Consider the following 14,151-nt stretch of genomic DNA (forward strand, 5'->3'; position numbering starts at 1 on the left):
ACAAATAGGGTGCATAGAGTGCATCTCCCTAACGGGGACACAGACAGCAATAAAAATGGACACAGGTTCTAATCACTTTCCCGTCTATTCAAAAGGTTGGCTTTTGTTCTGCTTTGAGGAGGAAAGGGTTGCCTCTGCTCTCTGTTTGTATATTGTTATATACAGCGGGTAAAATAAGTATTGAACATATCACATTTTTCTAGGTAAATATATTTCTAAAGGTGCTATTGACATGACATTTTCACCACATGTCAGTAACAACCCATGCAATCCATACATACAAAGAAACCAAAACAAATAAGTTCATAAATTAAGTTATGTGTAATAAAATGGAATGACATGGAAAAAGTACTGAACACATAAAGAAAGAGAGGTGCAAAAAGGCATAGAAAGCCAAGACACCAGATTAAATCTATCAGTAATTAGAAAGCAATCCTGCCCATTGCCAGTGCAAATTTATATCAGCCGGTTCAGAGTCAACTGATGGCCTATAAAAAGGTGTCTTATTAACAGGGTGTCACACAAGAAACATCTCATGATGGGTAAAAGGAAAGAGCTCTCTCAAGACCTTTGCAACCTTATTGTTGCAAAACATACTGATGGCATTGGTTACAGAAGGATTTCTAAACTTCTAAATGTTCTACTGAGCTGTGTAAGGGCCTTTATCCGGAAGTGGAAAGAACATAATTTCACTATAAACTGGCCATGACCAGGTGCTCCTCACAAGACAGAGGAGTGAAAATATAATTGTCCAAGAGCCAAGGACCACTTGTGGAGAGCTTCATAAAGACCTGGAATTAGCAGGTATAATCGTTTCGAAGAAAAAAATAAGTAATGCACTCAACCGCCATGGCTTGTATGCTCACTCACCAGGCAAGACTCCATTGGTAAAGAAAAAGAAAAAAAGCATGTTGAAAGTTGTTTAAAGGTTACTGCACAACATTTAGACAAGCCTGTGGTAAGGTCAGATGAGACCAAAATTGAACTCTTTGGATGCCATAATACACACCATATTTGGAGGTCAAATGGCACTGCACCTCACCCCAAAAACACCCCCATACCAACAGTGAAATTTGGAGGTGAGGACATCATGGCGTGGGGCTGTTTTTTAGCATACGGTACTGGCAAACTTCATATCATTGAAGGAAGGATGAATGGAAACATGTACCAAGACATTATTCATAAAAATCTGCTGCCATCTACCCGGATGATGAAGATAAAACGAGGGTGGATATTTCAGCAAGACAATGATCCCAAGCACAAAGCCAAGAAAACTCTCATTTTGTTTCAAAGAAATAAAATAAAGCTGCTAGAATGGCCCAGCCAATCACCTGATTTAAATCCAATAGAAAATCTATGGAAAGAACTAAAGATCAGAGTTTATAGAAGAGGCCCATGGAACCTTCAAGATTTGAAGACTGTTTGTGTGGAAGAATGGGCCAAAATCACAACTGAGCAATGCAGGCAACTAGTTTCTTCATACAGGAGACGTCTTGAAGCTGTCATTACCAACAAAGGATTTTGTACCAAGTACTAAATACATTTCAGTTAGCGTGTTCAATCATTTTTCCCCGTGTCATTCTATTTTATTACACATCCAAACCTGCTACAGTATGTGAAAGGATCCCAGATGTATCAAACAGGTTTCACTACAAATGTTCAATAATTCCCAAAGAAACAACAACATTCACAGAATTTTGTTAGGTCAAGAAAAATTTTTTTATCCTGCTCCCTCAAATATTCTCGAGGCTACAGTTGATTTGATCCCACCATCAAATAATCCCACAAACCATTACAAAATCTAACAAACATTTAAAATTATACTGGTGTATGGTCAGCTTTAGGGACCACCTTTGACATGATTGCATTGTATTGTGTATTTCTTCGTCCATGTGTACCTTTCCCTTTCTGCTCTCTAGAGTGGCTGCCATTGTTGTTTTGTTAATTGGTTACTACATTCAATGGGAAGCATTGTGGTTACAGTGTCTTCTTTTCTGAGCCTTCAGTAGTTAACTTGATGTTCTTACCCAACAGGTGGCTCTCTACATTAATTAAAAGGAATCCAAAGAAAAGCTCAGGTGCCAAGAACACTGACATTGATACACACAGTCTCCAGGAATTAGCCCACTGAACATTTATAATTGGAAGCTCTTCCTGCAGCCTACAGGACGAGAGGGGAGGTGGTTTAAGGTGCCCATTGTCTCCAAGATGGACTGTTTCCCCAGGAGTGACTGAGATCTCTTCGTTGTCAATGCACCTCTAGGACTAAACTGTTCAAAGGTTTAAAAGGATTCTGGGGCTTGAGAGTCAAAATGGTCCTATGTTGGAAAGATAGGCAAGAGGAAAGCTCACGTGAGATCAATTTACGGCAGCAAAAAAGGTATTTTGTTATTACAAGCCTGGAATTTTAATTGAATTAACTAATCTTAAAACTGCTCTCACCTTCTTCTAACACATATACTAACTACCCTGTAGGCCGCTCTGGTCTGGTTACATGATTAGCTCCCCTTTGTTATCCAACGGCGGCTTCAGGGGAGAGGACAAAGTGCTGAAAATGGATAGTAAGCTTATGGTTGATGTCACTGCTCAGGCATTCCAGCCGTTGTCAGAGAGCTCTCTCCCCTCCACTGTAACCTGTACTGAATGACACGAGGAGATCACATGACCACACCGGAACTGCCTGGGAATAGGTAAGTATATGTATCTTTCTTCAACTAGTATAGGGAGCAGTTTTAAGATTAGTTCGTATATGCCTGGATTCCACTTTGATGTAACATAAGACCCCTTCCACTCCACCATTAGAAAAACTTCTAAGCTATATTGCTTATCCTTCATTCTAGATATGTAAGTTGCTTGGCTGTCTTTCTGACCATCAGGGGCATATCTGGATTATCTGCGGCTTGAGGCAACTGTTTTATCTGCCTTCTCCCAAAACAAAAAACAAATAAAAACCAGTACAATCTATGCTAGATTGGGCAAAAACCATTTCCTCCTGAGTTTGCTAGGGGTTTCTCGATTAATGAACAGTGGCAAATTGATTTCCCAGCTACACTGGCCACCGAGTCTAGGGGCCAATTTTTGGAAAAAGAAGCCTCAGTACTACTGTGCTAACAGTTTTAATCCTAGCGTCCATTTCAATACTGTCCAATCTAAAAGGTCTTCTCTAGGGGCAATTTTCCAGTGACACCAGCAATGTAAGGGTTTATATCTACACCGACTACTAAGGCAAGGTATCAAAAAGAGTATTACAGACTTTAACATAGATTGAAAGCCCATCTCAAAGAAACTTAAAAAAAAGTGCTTGTTTAATCTAGCTATTTTTTCTTACCTGATCCTCCACTTTCTCGGCAGATGCCACCCCCCAGTGGACTGTCCCTCTGTGTCCTCACGTCCAATGCAGGGCTATGCATCAGTCCTGATGATAAGAGGACCTTAGACCCCAAGAGCATTGGAGAAGAAACTGTGAGGGCCAGTCTACTGGAGCTTGTAGGTGCAGAGGATCAGGTAAGTAAATCTTCTTTACCAAATGCCCTACTAAACAGAAACCAGAAGTCAAATGTTGCAATGCAGGAGCAGCCCCACTGCAAGGGATAATTTTTAGGTTTCCTGGGGATAGACTTTAAGATCATTTTTTTATTTATTTATTTTTTCCATAAAAGATTTTTTATTTATATAAGAAAGGAAAGAGTATACAGAGAATGCAATACATTCACTTGGTAAAGTCACGACATTAACAGAATATTGGGTATACAGTCTTAGGATACAATGAAATGTAACAGTTAGGTATGAGTCGACCAGGAGCAAGACTTGTGGATTAAGCAAGGCGTAGTTAGGTGGAGGATCCCTTTTTCAATTTCACCACCCCCCCCCCCCGCCAGGCCGCCAAGGTTAGGGGGTAGCCAGAGGGCTTGCATTGGGTCTTTGTATTACACATTGTATAACCTGAGACGGCCCAATTCGCGACATCAGGATAGGTGAAAGGAGAGGGGGAAAAGTGGGCATGTTATCGGTTGCTGTCGAATTCACGGCATTCGACTTCAAGGGTAAGAAAGGGATATAGCCCTACTGTGGGTGAAGAAAGGGAAGAATGGGGAAGATGGATAGAAAGTTAGAGTGAAAGGAAGGGAAAGAAGGCAGAAGCGGTAGCCAGGAAGGGGGGGGTGAGGAGGGACTAAGTTGTGAAGAGAAGGGAGAGGAAGGGTAGGTACAAAATTAGTTAGGAGAGGGGTGTAGAAAAAGAGAAGGTGTTGGTGGATCGTTCTCGTGTGGCTCCGCCAACCACCCCCCCCAAGTCGTCCATTAGCCCCAGGAGGCCTGATACCACATAGGCAAGTCTAAACTATGTAGCGTGTTGGCGGAAATGGTCTGATGTTGTGAAGTGATTCCAACATGCCCAGGTGATTGAGAATTTATGTATTCTATCCTGGGAGATATGGATCAATTCTTCCATGTTTTTTATGTTTGAGATTCTGGACAACCATTCCCTAACTGTCGGGGCGTTTTTAGAACGCCAATGCATCGGTATGCAGAGCTTAGCTGCATTTACCATGTGCATGGCTAAGGATTTGTAATAGCTTTTTTTCGATAGAGATGTGTGATGAAGGAGAAACTGAGCCGGGGAATAATCTAGGGTATATGTGGTGACATGGGATATGAGACTGTGGACCTCTTTCTAGAAAGGTTGTATTATCTCGCATTCCCACCAGATGTGTAGCATGGTTCCAACTGACTTTTCACATCTCCAACATATGTTGGGGATGGTAGGGGAAAATTTATGGAGGCGTGATGGGGTTCTATACCATCTGGTCGTCACTTTGTAACAGTTTTCTTGAAGAGCCACATTCATTGAGCCTTTGTGACCATATTCATATATGGTATTCCATTCCTCCCTGGTCAAAGGTAGTTGTAGGTCTCTATCCCACGCTATTTGTGAGGGATATGGTTCGTGTTTGGTCTCTTCAGAAAGGAGGCAGTAAGATCATTTTTTTATTATCGCCATTTAAAATACACGAAAAACAAAATATAGAATGCAGTGCTTCCAAAATATAAGTGCTGTAACCCTTTAATCACATATTCACCTTTTTTACAGCACTTATTAGCAACCTACTGTATATAGCTATACCATTAGATTGGCTAATAAGCCACATTTTTCTTTTGATTACTTTAAATGATAAATCCTGTATAATAATAATAATTTATGGTTATCGAAATAAAAAATGGCTGTGGCTTAGGAGCTAATGTAATGGCATAGATAGACAGTATATGTTGCTCAGAAGTCCTGGAAGGAGGTTGAAAAAGTGATTAAGGGACTACAGCCATAGGTGTGCACACAGGGTGTGCCTGGGCACACCCCAATCACCCCATATGGTGATGTTTCCCCCTGCTGCCTGTCCCCTCCCCACAGCACCACCTCCCCACAGCACCACCAGGATGGACAATGAGGGAAGGGGCTGAAAAATATGTAATTTACAGGCCCCTTCATTTCCTCAATAAACACAAAGAGTGATCGGTACAGATCACTCCCATGTCCATTCATAACTGAAGCATAGTAAACTGTGTTTACTTTGCTTCAGTTTGTGAATGAACAGGAAGCCGCTCAGCACAGAGCACTTCCTATTTATTCACCATCCAGTACAACTGAGGCTGCAGAGAAAGGGACTGGGGATTGCCTGCCCTCAATTCCACTCTCTGTTTTAAAAGTGAGACATCAGGGGTCTGTTTATACCCCTGATATTTCACCAAAGCCCTCCATTGGGGCTCCTAAAAAAACGATAAAAAAATAAAATTGTAAAAAATAAAAAAATAAAATAAAAATAAAAAGCTACTAACACCATTCACTGCTCTACTGACGCCATCCACTGTCCAACTGACACCAACCTGTGCTATTGACACGTCCACTGCTCTATCGACACTGTCTATGTTTTAATAGATTTTAAAATGTTTGTTTGGTTACATTTATTTATAAGAGAGTGTGTGTGTATATACAGTATATACAGTATCTCACAAAAGTGAGTACACCCTCACATTTTTGTAAATATTTTATTCTATCTTTTCATGTGACAACACTGATGAGAAATTACACTTTGCTACAATGTAAAGTAGTGAGTGTACAGCTTGTATAACAGTGTAAATTTGCTGTCCCCTCAAAATAACTCAACACACAGCCATTATTGTCTAAACCACTGGCATCAAAAGTGAGTACACCCCTAAGTGAAAATGTCCAAATTGGGCCCAAAGTGTCAATATTTTGTATGGCTACCATTATTTTTGAGCACTGCCTTAACCCTCTTGGGCACGGAGTTCACCAGAGCTTCACAGGTTGCCACTGGAGTCCTCTTCCACTCCTCCATGACGACATCACAGAGCTGGTGGAGAATGCCCCACAGATGCTCAATAGGGTTTAGGTCTGGAGACATGCTTGGCCATTCCATCACCTTTACTATCACCTTCTTTAGCAAGGAAGTGGTTGTCTTGGAGGTGTGCACTCATGCAGCCCCAGACCATGACACTCCCACCACCATGCTTGACTGTAGGAAAGACACACTTGTCTTTGTACTCCTCACCTGGTTGCCACTACATTTGCTGGACACCATCTGAACCAAATAAGTTTATCTTGGTCTCATCAGACCACATGACATGGTTCTAGTAATCCATGTCCTTAGTTTGCTTGTCTTCAGCAAACTGTTTGCAGGCTTTCTTGTGCATCATCTTTAGAAGAGGCTTCCTTCTGGGATGACAGCCACGCAGACCATTTTGATGCAGTGTGCGGCGTATGGTCTGAGCACTGACAGGCTGACCCCCACCCCTTCAATCTCTGCAGCAATGCTGGCAGCACTCATATGTCTATTTTCCAAAGACAGCCTCTGGATATGATGCTGAGCACGTGCACTTAACTTCTTTGGTCGACAATGGCGAGGCCTGTTCTGAGTGGAACATGTCCTGTTAAACCGCTGTATGGTCTTGGTCACTGTTCTACAGCTCAGTTTCAGGGTTTTGGCAAGCTTCTTATAGCCTAGGCCAGTGATGGCAAACCTTGGCACCCCAGATGTTTTGGAACGACATTTCCCATGATGCTCATGCACTCTGAAGTGTAGTTGAGCATCATGGGAAATGTAGTTTCAAAACATCTGGTGTGCCAAAGTTTGCCACCACTGGCCTAGACCATCTTTATGTAGAGCAACAATTCTTTTGTTCAGACCTGCAGAGAATTCTTTGCCATGAGGTGCCATGTTAAACTTTCAGTGACCAGTATGAGAGAGTAATGCCACGTACACACGATCGGACATTCCAACAACAAAACCGTGGATTTTTTTCCAATGGATGTTGGCTCAAACTTGTCTTGCATACACACGGTCGCACAAATGTTGTCGGAAATTCCGAACGTCAAGAACGCGGTGACGTACAAGACATACGACGAGCCGAGAAAAATTAAGTTCAATAGCCAGTGCGGCTCTTCTGCTTGATTCCAAGCATGCGTGGAATTTTGTGTTTGGGAACTGGGTACACACGCTCAGAATTTCCGACAACAAGCTTTGTTGTCGGAAAATTTGAGAACCAGCTCTCAAACATTTGTTGTCGGAAATTCCGACAGCAAATGTCCGACGGAGCCTACACATGGTCGGAATTTCAGACAACAAGCTCACATTGAACATTTGTTGTCGGAAATTCCGACCGTGTGTCTGCGGCATAAGAGCGATAACACCAAATTTAAAGCACCTGCTCCCCATTCACACCTGAGACTTTGTAAAACTAACGAGTCACATGACACCGGGGAGGTTAAATGGCTAATTGGGCCTAATGTGGACATTTTCACTTAGGGGTGCACTTTTGTTGCCAGCAGTTTAGACATTAATGGCTGTGTGTTGAGTTATTTTGAGGGGACAACAAATTTGCACTGTTATACAAGCTGTACACTCACTACTTTACATTGTAGCAAAATGTCATTTCTTCAGTGTTGTTACATGAAATGTTATAGTAAAAAATGTAGAAAAATGTGAGGGGTGTACTCACTTTTGTGAGATACTGTGTGTGTATATATATATATATATATATATATATATATATATATATATATATATATAGATATAGATATATAGATATAGATATCTATATCTATATATAGATATCTATATCTAGATATCTATATATATATATATATATATATATATATATATATATATATATATATATATATATATACACACACACGCACATGTGTCTTTGAGTTCTGGGGTGCACACCCTAATACAACAGGCTGCGCACACCCATGACTACAGAAATTATGTTACATGGGGTTACACTGATCACGAAGGAACCAGGAAATGTTCTACTGGCCACCAATGCTAGGAGGAAATTTTACAATGACCACCAATGTAAGGGGTCAATTCCATATTGACCACATTTTTTTCTGTTATTTATATTCATTGTCAAGTTTTTACTGAATATATTTTGTTGTACAGAGCAGAGATTTGCCCGGGGTGTCAAATACTTGATTATGGTATTAACTATGGCATGTACCTGCTATACCAATAACCCTCTAATGACCACACAACACTGAAATGGAGTAAATTAGCCATAGCAGCCGTTTTATTAACCAAATATAAATCTCAAATTACCATAATAATTAACATAATAATCTTTTCAAAAATAACATCCAGTTTATTCACTTAAATGGAGCACAAGTTCCCAATAGGCATAAACCAGAACTGCACTTGCTAGTACTTCTCAGGCCTCCAGTTGCGAAACCACAGACTTGGAGACAACTAGCAGGTACCCATATACCAACTGGAAGCCGTACCTCAGACGGGTCCCTACACCATACCTTTTTGATGTGCCCATATGACCTAAATGGACCCTGCACCTCGACAAGAATAACATCCAGTTTATTCACAAAAACAACCACTTTTGTCGCTCAAGACCCCCCAATACTAACCCACAACGACCACCAAGATTGTAGGGCGGGCGGGTGGGAAGCGGTTTGCCCCTCTCTCTCTCTCCCTCATGGTGACTGCCCCTCCCCTGCCTCTCCACTCGCTTCCCACTCCCAGCTCCACCCCCATTCCCCCTGCAACCTGCATGTACTGCTTCCTGTCTCTTCCCCCTAATATATTTACACTTCTAGCACACTAGAGGGTGCTACATTATAATATTTTATTCCCCAAGACCTGAAAATTATTATAAGGGTTCCTCCAAGCTAAAAAAAAGTTGAGACTAAAATGTTATAACCCAATAGAAATATTCTCTGCTACTATGTACATTTCGTTCAACTTTTCACTATACTTTTCAATATACTTCTCAGCGACTATAGGTATCCGGTGCTCACAAATAACACAAACTGTTCTCGCAGGATTCAGGAGCTGCCCCTCCTTAAGTATGCACAGATGAATCGCACAAGTGCTCTAAAGAAGCTGCTGGCTTTGAAGACCATTAACCCACTAATAAGAGGTAAGTACTTAATTCTGGTTATTTAGTAATTTAGTACGACCACAAAATTGGCATGGCAATCTACAAAGAGTGACAACCCATAGCTACCTGTATGTGTTATCCACTTAGTGTGATCACATCAGGGAGAAGGGATTTCTAAGGCCCAGTTTACGCTAGCCCATTCTCTGAAAAGCAATCCGCAGAGTGCAACTTAGCAGCTAATTTCAGCCATTCAGGTGGTGATGCTGTAGCCTCCTAAATGCCTTTTTTTTGCAATTTTTATGGGACTAATGCGCTGCAACTTCAAGTCAGACATTAGGTTCATGGTTGCAGCGGGGTACCATTGACTTGAATAGTCACGTTTGAGAGGTCATCTGCCAGTTTGACATGCTGTGTTAAATTTGCAGCGGCCACAATACAAAGCATCATGGATGCAGCATATGAACAGCTCCCTCTGGGGTGGTACAGCCATGGCTCAACCCCCTGTTTGTACCTTCTCCACCTCAGCCACCCATGTGAAAGAGGTCTAAAAGAGAAGTACGGGCTTTTTTTTCTGAATCTGTATTCAGCATCAAACTGATGCTGCATCTGTCCCCCGTCAGCTCTAAAACTGAGAACCGAGCGATCAAACACCGTTGATTGCTTGGTTCTCAGAGTTTCCTGAGCAGAGAACTGGTAACTGCCTGCTCTGCCCCCACCCCCCCTCACTCCCTGGTGCGCTGTGCTGTGGAGGGGAAGAAAGCGGCTGGCTCAGCCTCCTGAGCCAGGTTCTGGTCCTGGCATGTGGGGGGATCCTGACTTCATTGTCACGATTTGCCTAAGCCTGGACCGGCTTTGTGATGTCAGCCGACAGCAGGCCTCAGCCCGCTGTCTGCTGAAAATGGGTCACAGGAGTGCACAACGAACTGCACTCCTGTGATCCATAGGAGAAGTATAGCCAAATGAGCTTTGACTGTACTTCTTTCTAAAGCGGAGTTCCGCCTGCAAAAAAAAAAATTAAAAGCCAGCAGCTGCTGACTTTTAAAAAAAGGACACTTACCTGTCCAGGGTGCCCGCGATATCCTTACCCGAAGCCAACCCATCTCTCAGCTCCGGGGGGGAGGTGCCGGCATCTTAAGTAAGGGTGTCGGGAAGTGAAGCCTTGCGGCTTCACAGTCTGTTTCCCTACTCTGCATGCGTGAGTCGCGCGTTTTGACTGGTCCCTGCTGTCTTCTGGGACCTGTGTGTCTCCCAGAATACAATGGGGGAGGGACAGAGGAGGGGCCGAACATGGCGTAGATCGCAGCGGATTCTGCGGCCATCTTTCGCCGGAAGTAGGAGCAAATACCTGTATTAGACAGGTATCTGCTTCGCCCTGAAAGGTGCCAAATGTGACACCGGAGGGGGGAGGAACCGGATAAGCGGAAGTTACATTTTTGGGTGGAACTCAGCTTTAAAGTGGAGAGCCACCCTGAAAAAAAAAATTCCACCAAAAATTCTAAAAAAATAAAAAAAAAAAACAGTTGGAGAAAAAAAATGTTTTTATACTTACCTAAACCCTTGTTGCTAGGCAGTCTTCCTAATCTTCCTCTTCCTATTCCGCGGCGTGTTCTGCTCCTCGGTGAGCGGCCCCGTTGTCTTCTGGGAACTGTGTGTGTTCCCAGAACACCACGGGACCATTCACAGATCACTGCACCGCTTGCACGCGCGCAGTAGGAAACTGGCAGTGAAGCCGCAAGGCTCCACTGTCTGTTTCCCCTACCTAGGATGGCGGTTCCGGGACCCGAGAGCCGAGGGAGGGGTTGGCCTCGGGTGGCCGACATCGCGGGCACCCAGGACAGATAAGTCTACTTATTTAAAGTCAGCAGCTACAGTGTTTGTAGCTGCTAACTTTAAATTTTTTTTTTAGCTGGCCGGAATCCTACTTTAAGTGTGTGCTATGGGTTGCAGCACCATCTATGTTGCTCTTTGTACAGTCTTTGGCCTATGCATATTTTAATTAAAGGGATACATATTAAATTAAAAATGTGGACCCTTGCAAACTGGGGTTAATTTACTAAAGGCAAAAAGACTGTGCACTTTGCAAGTGCAGTTGCTCCAGAGCTTCGTAAATGAGCAGAAGCACTGCTGACTTCCATCATCCAATCATGTGTAAGAAAAAATTCTGTTTTTTTTTTTCCTTGCACATGATTGGGTACTCTTTGCAAAGTGTACCTCATATACTAAGCCCTGGAGTAGCTACACCTGCACTTTGCAAAGTGCACAGTCTATTTGCCTGTAGTAAACCCTATTGGGGGTTATTTACAAAAGGCAAATCCACTTGGCACTACAAGTGCATTGCAAGTGCACTTGAAAGTGCACTTGGAAGCGCAGTCACTTTAAATCTGAGGGGTAGATCTGAAATGAGGGGAAGCTCTGCTGATTTTATCATCCAATCATGTGCAAGCTAAGGTGCTGTTTTTTTATTTTCCTTGCATGTTCCCCTCGGATCTACAGCGGCTGCACTTCCATGTGCACTTTCAGTGCACTTTCAAGTGCACTTGTAGTGCAAAGTGGATTTGCCTTTAGTAAATTGCGTCTTTAGCAGTCAACCCTATTGTGTTTACCAATGCATTGCTCTGCAGGCTTCATTGCAAGAAATAGTAAATGCATATTGATCATTTGATCAATATTGCTACATTTACTACTTTTTTTCAAAAGGTGGACTAAGCATTTAGGCAAACTGTATACAAGTCATGATGCCAAATATGCACAATAGATTTTGGATTGACATAAACTTTAAAATAAGAAACATAATACACACCAAAAAAAAAAGATATGCTTTAATGACTTTACACTGTTTTTTTTTCCATCCAAGAATACGCTGGGTCAGTTCAGGTCTCACGTACAGTATAGAATTTTAAACCAAAACGAGACAAAAAAAAATTCAATGTTTCTTGATGATTATAAAATTGGTCTGTTGCATTTTATATGTCAATAAGATAGGAGGGTGTACAGTATTTACTAAAGGAAAATCCACTTTGCACTACAAGTGCACTTCAAGTGCACTTGGAAGTGCAGTTGCTGTAGATCCGAGGGGAACATGCAAGGAGAATAAAAAAACAGCATTTTTGCTTGTACATGATTCATTTCAGATCTTCCCCTCAGATTTACAGTGACTGCACTTCCAAGTGTACTTTCAAGTGCATTTTCAGTGCTCTTGTAGTGCAGAGTGGATTTGCCTTCAGTAAATCAACCCCTATGACACATTGGAGAGGATTTATGAAAACTGGAGCAGGCTGAATCTGGAGCAGGTGTTCAATACAACCAATCAGCTTCTATCTCTTAGCTTTGAAAATAAAAGATGATTGGTTGCCATACACAGCTTCTCAAGATTTTGCCTGCTCCGGACTAGGATAAATTCCCCTCACTGTCTAACAATGATGGACTTTCTACTAGGTGCCGTTGGAGAGACTGCGCTACATCTTGCAGTGCTCCACAATAATCTGGAGTCTGTGAAGATTCTGCTAGAACATACGCCAGAGCTCGTCAACCAGCCCATGACCTCTGACCTTTACAAAGGTAATTAGAGAAACCATTACAGGTACATATAAGTCAAAATAAAAAATTAAAACCTTGAGCTGAACACTTAAAGCATTGCCTACTGGCTCTGTAGCTATGTTTTTATCCAGTTGCTGTACTGTATGCTGCCTTTAGCCTGTGGTTTGGTGATCCTGGAACACGCCTGTTGGGGATAATGGATCATCATCCTTGTTGTCTCTTATGCACAACCTGATGTTAAAAAGATGAATTGTGTGTTTATTATGCAAGGGACTATGCAAAATTCAAATTGTAAGCCTGTTGTGGTTTTACAAAGAATTTATTTCTTTATTACGGTAAGAAAAAATGAAAACTGTATTTTTTTAAATCAATTCAGTGTGCGATTATGCCCATTATTATTAACTAGTCTGCTATTTAGGAAGTAGAGGTAGCTTTACTCCTTACCTAATGTTACCTTTACTCCTTACCTACTGTTGTAAAAAAACCTAATGTTTAAAAGATAACTCCATTTTTTTTATATACATAGCATATACAATTGCTACAAAAGCCACATTGTAGTTTAATGTTATTAAAAATGACCTGTCCTTTTCAGTCTGCAGTGATGTCATTTTCTGTGAAATTCAATACAGTATGGCAACATGGAAGCATTCTCTACACAGTTGGTGTACAGAACACCCCCAGCAATGTCATTTCTTGCTTGTGTGATTGGCTAACTGATTTCCCCAGGAGTCTGCGCTATGATGCAAGCCAAATTTAGGCACCCCCTGCAGTAGGAATTTCAGTTTTGGTGAGATACACCTAGAGATGTAAAATTTCTGGAAATTTTGAAGCCATGTGAAATGAACTTTTTTTTTTTCCCAGTTTTTTGTTCTGGGAAAAAAACCTACACTTTTAGAAAATTTTTGTAAAAATTCGAAGATTATCACCAACAGACTTACCCCAATAATACCAGCACATATACACTTAGATCAAGTGGGATTCATAAAAGGACGAGAGGCGAGAGATAACACTCTAAAAACACGGACTCTGGTGGAACATGCCCGGAGACGCTCCATCCCTTCCTGTCTGTTGGCAATAGATGCCGAAAAAGCATTCGACAGAGTGGGATGGAGCTTTCCCAAAGAGACATTAAAACAATGGGGGCTTGGTCCACTACTTCTGGATAAAATAATGGCTTTATATCATAATCCAACGTCTAGAATACATGCA

General features: G+C 41.8%; 1 protein-coding gene across 1 annotated transcript in view; it reads left to right on the forward strand.

Annotated features, from left to right (window-relative positions):
• Positions 1-14,151, forward strand: part of LOC141105839 (transient receptor potential cation channel subfamily V member 6-like) — an 83,679-nt gene that overhangs the window by 8,193 nt on the left and 61,335 nt on the right. The window contains exons 2-4 of the mRNA XM_073595970.1: positions 2,035-2,380; positions 9,347-9,444; positions 12,841-12,963. Of these exons, the coding sequence (XP_073452071.1) occupies positions 2,313-2,380; positions 9,347-9,444; positions 12,841-12,963 (289 nt within the window). The 5' untranslated portion in view covers positions 2,035-2,312. The remainder of the gene's footprint in view (positions 1-2,034; positions 2,381-9,346; positions 9,445-12,840; positions 12,964-14,151) is intronic.

The sequence above is a fragment of the Aquarana catesbeiana genome, linkage group LG08 (genome assembly GCF_042186555.1).
Source record: "Aquarana catesbeiana isolate 2022-GZ linkage group LG08, ASM4218655v1, whole genome shotgun sequence".
Taxonomy (NCBI): domain Eukaryota; kingdom Metazoa; phylum Chordata; class Amphibia; order Anura; family Ranidae; genus Aquarana; species Aquarana catesbeiana.